General features: G+C 42.0%; 1 protein-coding gene across 1 annotated transcript; it reads left to right on the top strand.

Moving 5' to 3' along the window:
* The first annotated feature begins 4,528 nt into the window (after positions 1-4,528).
* LOC143583125 (uncharacterized) lies at positions 4,529-5,477 on the top strand. Its single transcript, XM_077065520.1, has 3 exons — positions 4,529-4,639; positions 4,760-4,895; positions 5,330-5,477. The coding sequence occupies exons 1-3, from the start codon at positions 4,571-4,573 to the stop codon at positions 5,413-5,415; spliced, it is 291 nt and encodes a 96-aa protein (XP_076921635.1). The 5' UTR covers positions 4,529-4,570; the 3' UTR covers positions 5,416-5,477.
* Positions 5,478-10,292: the final 4,815 nt, after the last annotated feature.

The raw sequence follows: 10,292 nt of genomic DNA, 5'->3' as shown, positions 1-10,292 counted from the left end.
AATCGCCTTAAAGATGAAGAGAAGAAGTGAAAAGTGTGAATTGCAAATAACCCTCTCCCCCTTTATATAGTAATCGCAATTAATGCGGTGAATTTAATGCGGAGGAGAGAGAAATCGAATGTGCAATGAAACTATGACACGTGGCAAAAAGCAAGCTAGCAACAGCTGTTGAAAGGACGTGTGCCAGTAATTTCGCGGCCACGCGCCCTAAAAATCGCGCCCACGCGCCTGAAAAAGCGACTGGAATGACCATGTTCTGTCACGTCACCATAACTTCCTGCACGTCCTGACACAGTCAGAAGAAACCGTCGCACGACGTTTCAGAGGTTTGGACTGTTCTGATCTTTTCACCAACTCTTCGAATTTCAAAATTCAAAATTCGAAAATATTAAAAAGTAAGCGGGAAAATACCCCTTTACCCCTTGGCAAACAAGTAACCGTAAGACGGATGCGGGTACAGTGTAAAGGCAAAACCCTTCACATACCTAGCACCCGCAGGGAATTGAAGCCAAATAAACCTTGGCAAACAAGTAACCGTAAGACGGATGCGGGTACAGTGTAAAGGCAAAACCCTTCACATACCGAGCACCCGCAGAGAATTGAAGCCAAGTACCTCGGCAACCAAGTAACTATAAGACGGCTGCGGGTACAGTGTTCAGGCAAAACCCTTCACATACCTAGCACCCGCAGGGAATTGACGCCAGGAATACCTTGGAAGTAAAGTAACCGTAAGACGAGCGCAGGTACAGTGTTAAGGCAAAACCCTTCACATACCTAGCGCTCCGCTGGGAATTGAAACCAAGAAGGATCTTCTGGGCAATGCTTGCGGAAACGGAAATAACATCCCCGCATAGCGGGAACGTCGAGAACTACGTTGTTTGAAGCTCCAGGATGGAATTGGTGGTCTTAACATAATTGATCACTATGTTCAAAACTACCAAAACCTCATGGAAAATCCATACAACTGGGACTCAATGCTCCTGACTTGCGAGGAGGTTACAGACCTACCCGCATCATACCCAAAGACCAAGCAGGAAACTCGGGCATTTCTGCAAGTGACAAGGACTTCCGCGGAAAGAATCCCCATGGAAAACCTTACAAAACCCTTTTCAAAACCCTTTGCTCAAGTCCAAAAGTTCACCTCACTTTATTAAACACTCATGAGAAGAACATTGGACTGGGGGGACTTGAAGAGGTAGGTCCCAGCAGAGCCCAGTTGGACCCGCAAGACTCACCTTAAACAGGGAAGTCTGCGCAGACACCAACTGGATCCGCAGAACCAACCATGCTCAGAGACGTGACGTCCTTACGCGCAGTACGCAAGCTGGTCCCGCAGGAAATGCCTCCCAATGGTGAAGGACTCCGCCTGTCCCCGCAGCCTCGGATACAAGCCATTAGGGAAGGCCACCCGCGCGGCATGGCTACACGCACAAGGCACTTAGCTCTCGATCATTCAGTGTCACCTGAAGGAATGAGCCAAGCCGGGAGCAATCCCGCACAGAGGCGGGAGGGGGAATACTCCCGCCCAAATAAGCCAGTCCGTATACTGAAGGATCTTTTACTGTACCTGACGAGGTATGGGCGAAAGATCTGATCAGAGATACGACAGCTCACTGATACAGTATGGCGAGCAGCATGCTCCTGTACTGTATCACTATTAGCCGCTGCCTACTCACCAACTACTGTCATACCACGTGCATAGCCGGCAGTTGGTGGAAAGGGAATAGTACACAGCAGGCCTGGTCACTATCAGCCGCTGCCTACCCACCAACTACCAGCAGGGCACGTGCGTAGGCTACTGTTGATGAACAGGAACACTGTAGCAGCCGGCCATACCTCCTTGGAAACCTACCTTCGGCTATAAATACCCCAAATGGTATGATCATCTCAACACATTACATTATCACATTATCATCATAATATACCTGATATCTGCTCTAGCAATCTCTTGATATATTTTTATATTTAAAGAGCAATCTAGTCTGATTCTCACGCCGGAGGGTGGTCACAAGGAGGAACCCCCCCCCCCTTCTCAGTGACGAGCTCACGGTGTCTGTTTTGCAGGTTATCAGAAGAACCATCTTCCAAGGGTCTAACCCCTCGTGGGAAACATCTATCTAACCCCCAGGTTACCAGTAATCTGCCCGGGGACCGGTTAGTGTTTCTTCACGCATGATGTCGTATTTCGACCTCAAGCTATAGTTTTTTCAACCCCCATGGTGTCGTCTTCCGACACGCATGGTGGTTTAATGAAACCAAGAGTATGGTGTCGTGTTCCGACTTCATACAATACGATTTTTGACCCGCATGGGGTCGTCTTCCGACCCACAAGGGGTTTCCAAGTGAGACCAAGGGCATGGTGTCGTCTTCCAACACGCATGGTGGTTTCGGCGTGGAACCAAGGGTATGGTGGCAGAAACTCTTATATGGTCCGCGAGGACTGGTTATGGTCCGCTTGAGGGTGTAAATAAACCGTCGCCGGAGTGCGGGTGGCGTATCCTTTCCTTTCCCGCCGAAAAACTCTTCCACAAGTTAAAAAATTTTTACGAATCACCACAAACTAAATTTGAGCCACATTTCTTGTCTTGGGAATTGATTGCTGTTTACCCAAAAATAAAGCAAACATTTACATCACTCTGACAATGTCTTATCAAATCTGGCCACAAAAGACAGAGAACTCCCATACCTCTACAACGCGTGTGGAGAGCACGTGATTTGTACCATGAAATTTATGAAATCAGTTTGACGATTTGCCGACCTCCTAGAAACCAGCTAGATCTGAAAGGATCAGATCTGTATAAACGTAGATCTCGGGATACGGCCGGAATACCAAACGTTACAGCTGTTCAATTGAACTCAGTTCTGAATAAATCAGAACCGAATCTTGCGTGTATTATCAGAAAAATCCAGTTAAAACCAACACAGATCCGGAGGCTTGACCGTCCGAATCAGGTAGTTTTTCTTTTTACTTCCAGATCCGGATTTTTTCTAGAGAGGAAAAATCATAGATCTAGAATAACTGATGAACAGATCTGAGAACCGAGACGAAAATCAAAGTGTGGTTCGTTGCCGGTCCCACGGATGGCGCCAATGAAGAAACACGAAATGAATCTGACCTGATCCAAGACGATGTTCCCCGGTCTTTGAGATGAACGAACCACGACTTCGCCTTCCTCTCCGGTTGCTCGAGATCTGCCATGGAAATATGGGGGAGTGGAGGTGACTGCTAAGAGTTTCCCCTTGTTTACAGGCACAAAAATGTATATGGAGGCCAAGTGTTCAAGAAGGGATCCCTCAAATGAAAGATGAAGACCCCTTATATAGGAACTCCATGGCTACCATCATGAAACCATAACCTTAATGGGCCAGGCCCGGTTAGGGGTTACCTCCACAACCCCCAGCCCATTGGGCATTGGTTAGTAAACAATAATAATATAATATAAAACACAATAACTAAAAAGATCGTACCGAGTATTTAGGACCCTACTCCACCGTTATCCGAGTCAGATCCTAAACCGGGTAATTTGTGCACCTCTAACCAAAAAAGTGTATTGAGGGGAAAAGTATAAACCCCATAACAAATACTCTTGAAGATGATATTTTTTGATGAAGCAAAATGAAGATGATGGGTGGCAGAGCCATGTCAAGATTCTCATTCAAGAACGCCACAATCATCCTTTGCTTCTTCAATTTGATCACTGCACTCTTCTTGATTCACGCCTTTCTATCTCCTACCAACTCCAATCGACCCGATTCAGGTATAATATGGGCTTTCATTTATCGCTCATCTTTAATTTAAATTAATCGCTTCCAGTTGTTCCATTCACTATGCTATTATTAATTCCTGAAAACCCCCAATTTCGCTAACTCAAACAGTGTTGTAGAACTCGCTCGGGCGGTGGGTACCCGCCAGTGGTTAATCGGGGTTAATTGGATTGGAATTTTGTAATTTTTCAAACTTATTAAAGGTTCACATAGTATAGTTCAAACACAAACAATTAAATGTAAACATAACAAATCAATGAGAAAGACCAATAAATGGGTTAACGGTGACTAGTGATTAGTTGCACGGGTTAGCTGAAAATTAATCCGTAACCCACCGACTAGTGATTAATTCCTTACAACGAGGGGTGTAAACTGTAAACGACCGAGCCGAGCTCAACTAGGCTCGAGCCCGGCTCATTTCGAGCTCTTTTTTCATAGCTTGAGCTCAGCTTGTTATTAGTTATTAATTAATTCATATATGTTTTTAATTTTGTTTATATATTTTGAAAAAGAAAAACATAAACAGGCTAAGATTGGATTGAGCTCTTGTAGTACTTTAAATGAGCCAAAGCTCGGGTCGAGCTTGGGTGTGGTGTGTAAAGTTAATTCATAGAAGTACAAGTAGGTAAAACTTAAAAATACACAGGGCTCGGGCTCGATAACTAAGCAATCTTTTATGAGGGCCCGAGCTTGAAAAAGCTCGGCACGTTTCGAGCTTTTTATCAATCTGAGCTGGAGCAGCTCGGTTCGTTTGCACCCCTAGTTACAACACTGAACTCAAACGCCTGCTTCTTGAGATCCAGCTATGCTCAAGTATATAAAGGAATCAGAGGAATTGCGTCGTGCAATGGAGCCTGTAGAACTTATAAAAAGAGTAAGTCTTAGTGATCCTGTGATTATGTTTCAATTTTATTAAAGTATGCTACAGTTTTGATTTTATTTCGTGGCGTTGTGTTTATATAAGTGATCTTGATTTTTCTGTAATGGAGTTTAGGTTAGGGCAATTGAGAGAGAAGGACATGAAGAAGTTGAAACCGTGCAAGAGAAAGATGCAAAACAGTCTGCTGCACTTGACTTGATATCGAGGTTGAATAATCATAGATCCTATTCCGATGCTGATAATCAGAAAGGTAATCTCTTTCTTGTATTCGGATGTTTCCTTAAGTTATATATAGGCAAAGTGTTTGAATCGTTATCAAATAATTTCCAACCCAATTTTACGGTTTTCATATGTATGAGTTAAGATGCCACATCTGGTTATAGGAGTGCAGTACCTTTCTGCTTCATAGTATGTGGTCGATTTCATAAGAATCATATACACTTTGATTTACAAAGTCAAACTAACTATACTACGTAACATTTTCAATTTTAAGATAGATTTCGTTCGATATTTAACGATATCAAAATCTTCCAAAAGTTATATTTGCTTGTAAATTTAATTGATTATCAAATTCTTCTATAGTCAGTCTTGATTCTTGAAGTTCATAATGTAGCATTTTGACTTCAAAAGTCAAAAGATGCATGTGCTGATTGCTGACCCAGCATTCTTGTTGCCTTTCGTCAGCTCTAGAAGAATGGCGCAAACGAAAGATGGAAAGAGCGAGACAGCGTGACCTTGGTAGAAACGGAACCACCACCTCTCAAGAATGAACACTTCGTTTCGGCTTGTTCGTTCACAATTCATGGCAGCAAGTCGGTTTTTGTGTTTTGAATAGAATGTAAAAGGGGTTTTATATGTAAGCTTCACAACCTTTTGTAACAACACTGTTTTCTTCATAGTTTTTATGGTTAACTAACGTGAATCGCGAATTTCTACTAATTAGTAGTAAGTCGATTTGATTTATCTTTTACTTTAAACGGGCCAAATCAAAATGATGCAGCTGCAACAATACTATGAAGGGGGTGCAAACGAGCCTCGGCTCTATTCGTTTATATATTTTCTTCTATTATAACCTTATGTATAAAATAATATATATTATTTAGTTATTTTTATTTATTTTTCATAATATTATATATATTAACTAGTTTTAGAGTCCGTGTCACACGGGATAATTCAAATTATAAAATTATAAGCAAAACAAATAATTACATAGCGTATATGAAAATAAATGTCTTACATCTATGCTTGTATTTATACAATGTGTACATAAATTGATTTTATTTATATCACAAAATGATTTTTTAATGAACTTAATAAAAAAAATGTCCGCCCAAAATCGTACCCAATAATGCTTCTTTCTATTAAAAAATTCATTCTCGGTGTCATATATGTATAATTGAAAGAATTTTGGTTATGAACCAATTTTGAAAATAAGACTTCTCATACGATAGTAGTTCTAACCATTCAGCCTAAATACAAAAGAGGCGTTACTGTAGGGGTATGGTACTAAACCCGGTTTTACGACCCTAAATTTATTATGTTTGGCTTATTTTATTATATGTACTAATACAATGTTATTGGGCTGAGGGGGTTTTGTGGAGGTAACCCTAACTGGGCTAGGCCCATTAGGGTACCATGATGGTGGCCATGAGGCTCTCTATATAAGGAGGTCTCCACCTCCTTGTTAGGGGGTCATGCTCAATAAGAGCCACCACCACTTTTTTGTGTCTGTAAACAAGAGATCCTCAGGATTTCTTAGCAGTCACCTCCACACCCCCGAAAAACCATTGCAGGTCTCAAGCAACCGGAGAAGAAGATCAAGACGTGGTTCGTTCATCTCGAAAATCCGTGGAAACATCGTCATGGATCAGGTCAGATTCATTTCATGTTTCGACATTGGCGCCACATGCTCACACATCACAGTCTACGCGCATGCGCACGCAACATCTGCGCATGGCGCATGACATAAAGTCTACGCGCACGCGCACGCAACATCTGCGCGTGGCGCGGGACATAAAGTCTACGCGCATGCGCACGCAACATCTGCGCGTGGCGCGGGACGTAAAGTCTACGCGCACGCGCATGCAACATCTGCGCGTGGCGCATAACACAAGCCAGAGCCTATGCGCACGCGCATGCAACATCTGCGCGCGTCGCATGACGCACAGTCTACGCGCTCGCGCAAGCTCCATTATTATTACAGCCCGTAAGTCGCCTCACGCGCATGCTTTATTATTATTATAGCTCGTAAGTCGCCTCACGCGCAAGCTTTATTATTATTATAGCTCGTAAGCCGCAACTCGCGCAAGCTCCATTATTATTACAGCCCGTAAGTCGCCTCACGCGCAGGCTTTATTATTCTTATAGCTCGTAAGCCGCAACTCGCGCAAGCTCCAGCCCGTAAGTCGCTTCACGCGCATGCTTTATTATTCTTATAGCTCGTAAGCCGCAACTCGCGCAAGCTCCATTATTATTACAGCCCGTAAGTCGCCTCACGCGCAGGCCTTATTATTCTCAGCTCGTAAGTCGCCTCACGCGCAAGCTTTATTATTCTCATAGCTCGTAAGCCGCAACTCGCGCAAGCTCCATTATTATTCTCAGCTCGTAAGCCACAACTCGCGCAAGCTCCATTATTATTACAGCCCGTAAGTCGCCTCACGCGCAGGCTTTATTATTATTATAGCTCGTAAGTCGCCTCACGCGCAAGCTTTATTATTATTATTATAGCTCGTAAGTCGCCTCACGCGCAAGCTTTATTATTCTTATAGCTCATAAGTCGCCTCGCGCGCCAGCTTTATTATTCTTATAAGCTCGTAAGTCGCCATGCGCGCAGGTTTTATTATTCTTATAGCTCGTAAGTCGCCTCGCGCGCAGTTTTTTATTATTCTTATAGATCCGTAAGTCGCCTCGCGTGCAGGCTTTATTATTCTCATAGATCCGTAAGTCGCCTCGCGCGCAGGCTTTATTATTCTCATAACTCATAAGCTGCCTCGCGCGCAAGTTATGTTACATTATTATCAAGACGCGCGCTCCATCTTTTATCAGGCCTCGCGCCACTATGATGCGTGCTATATCTTATTTATGCCAGGGCACCATCATTATCATAAGGACCGCAACATGTCACCATCATGGGGAAAACCTCCCAAAACTCAAAGACAATAAAGACAAGGCCAAAGGAAAGGGAAAAAACCGCCCCATGACCTAACACACCTCATAAAGTCCAGCGCTCCACCTAGACGCTTGCGCGCCCAGGAGCAACGCTGGACTTGGGGGGCTTGTAGGGGTATGGTACTAAATCCGGTTTTACGACTCTAAATTTATTATGTTTGGCTTATTTTATTATATGGACTAATACAATGTTATTGGGCTGAGGGGGTTTTGTGGAGGTAACCCTAACTGGGCTAGGCCCATTAGGGTACCATGATGGTGGCCATGAGGCTCTCTATATAAGGAGGTCTCCACCTCCTTGTTAGGGGGTCATGCTCAATAAGAGCCACCACCACTTTTTTGTGTCTGTAAACAAGAGATCCTCAGGATTTCTTAGCAGTCACCTCCACACCCCCGAAAAACCATTGCAGGTCTCAAGCAACCGGAGAAGAAGATCAAGACGTGGTTCGTTCATCTCGAAAATCCGTGGAAACATCGTCATGGATCAGGTCAGATTCATTTCATGTTTCGACAGTTACCTTTATTAATATATGTATCAATTTGCCACCCATCAATGGAAAGTAGGATATTAAATTGTAGCAATGAATGTTCTTCAAGAACTATGTTTTTCTGAGCTACACAATAAAAAAGATTTTGATAAGTTTCTGGTGTGCGTCGGATATGTCTAAAAGAATGACCTTCACAACTAAGCTTTAAATATAAAACGAAAATCCTAAAACCACACACAACCGGCAGGTGTACCGATCGCAATTAGTATAGACCTAGGAAGTCCGAGTATCGAACACGTGGACACGTAAGAGGCTAACGATCACTAACCCAAGACACGACCTACCTAAGAATAATATTTAATTGATTTTTGATTTCTTTTAACTTAACTTAACTAACTAGACTGACTGACAAAAGTTACTTAAAATAGAAAACTTAACGACAAACTAACTGTGTTGACTTCGGATGGAGAAAAACGTCTACCTAGGTCTGAATCAAATTGTAGGCCTAACAAGCTAATGGATTGAATGATATCTAGACACCGGTCCCTAAAGATGACACGACTAAGGATCGCTCGGGCTCACTGGATTACCTCTTGGTCTCACTCAACAAGCCTTAGCTACTCAAAATCGGTTAAAACGACCAAACCGGGAAACAATTGTTAACGTGTTCTAATGTTGACTCACCTCTCGGTCTCACCAACACTTGACCCTAATGGCAATGAATACTACACAACCAAGGATAGAGGAACAATTCAACTTAAACCAAATAGATCAACTAATCGCTCAAAACACCTAAACCGGACAAGAACCGAACTCGCTCTCGCGCAATTCTTATTCTAGCATGCAAAGGTAATGAGACGACCCTACTTCTTATCACCTCTCGGTCTCTAAGAAGGTGCCTAACCGCTGTACTTTAACCACAAATTCAAGCAACAAAACCCTAAGGTTGTACCTACCGCAAACAAACCCTAAACACAAAGTCTAGAATTAAACAATGCACCGATCAATCAACACAAAATTAATCAACCAACGAAAGGGGGTTTAAGCACTAAAATTGATAATATTTCCAGCCACTAAACACAACCTATTTCAAGTCTAAATCAAACTTTACAATAACAATTAACATCTATCAATCAAACAATCCAATAAACTCATCAAAACCTAACAATAATCATCATTCCTAGGTAGAACTAACAAGTTTAGCCTCTAATCATATTTGGACAGCCATGAACACTTAATAAACTCATCATATAACTCATCTCAAACATCAATTCAAGCATTCAATGATCAACAAATGTCACACCCCGACCAAAGGCGGCGGAACATGCCGAGGTGTAACGATTGTCCATAAGCACAAGACACTAATTAAAGTGACAGTATTTAATAAACTCATTTCATTTCACAACATCGAAAATGTCACATAACAATTATCCATAAAATAACCATAAACAAGATATCACAAAAATATGGCAAATTTGATATTGTTCATTTTTACTAATATCCTAAGGTCTTTGATGTCGTTTTCTTCACAATAATAAATCAACCAAGATGCAAACCTGTAACATTTCATAAAATAAAGTTTGTCAACACAAAGGTTGGCGAGCGATTCATAAGTTTAATCATATTAGTATATAATAAAGATAGCCACAAAACTTGCATACGAAACGATAAATAAAAGTGGTAATTTGGATAAATAGATATCGCTAAACACATTAGCGACACCTAGCTATAAAGGGATGCCAAATAGTCTAGGATTTTATAGTTATCGTTAATTGCATTACGTTAACGACACCTTGCTATAAGGGGATGCCAAATAGTCTAGGATTTTATAGTTCCACCAACCAAAAGCGATAAACACATAGGCATATAAGCATAGAACACCAAATCGAGTAATTATTTAGGTAAAGTATACAACTACGTTTGTGGTTTAAGATTCAAATATAAAGCATTTTGTTGAATAAGTATGAAATGTCACCACCAAAATAAAAGAT

The sequence above is a fragment of the Bidens hawaiensis genome, unplaced genomic scaffold, assembly GCF_021521415.1.
Source record: "Bidens hawaiensis isolate Kalapana, Puna unplaced genomic scaffold, B.hawaiensis_p1.1 tig00032144_1, whole genome shotgun sequence".
Classification (NCBI taxonomy): domain Eukaryota; kingdom Viridiplantae; phylum Streptophyta; class Magnoliopsida; order Asterales; family Asteraceae; genus Bidens; species Bidens hawaiensis.
This window is presented reverse-complemented; position numbering and strand designations above follow the sequence as displayed.

Excerpts from the sequence above, each read along its gene's own strand:
- LOC143583125 (XM_077065520.1), top strand. The coding sequence starts at position 4,571 with ATGCTCAAGTATATAAAGGAATCAGAGGAATTGCGTCGTGCAATGGAG. Across the intron at positions 4,640-4,759 it reads CTGTAGAACTTATAAAAAGA|GTTAGGGCAATTGAGAGAGA; the intron begins GTAAGTCTTAGT and ends AATGGAGTTTAG. Across the intron at positions 4,896-5,329 it reads CGATGCTGATAATCAGAAAG|CTCTAGAAGAATGGCGCAAA; the intron begins GTAATCTCTTTC and ends GCCTTTCGTCAG.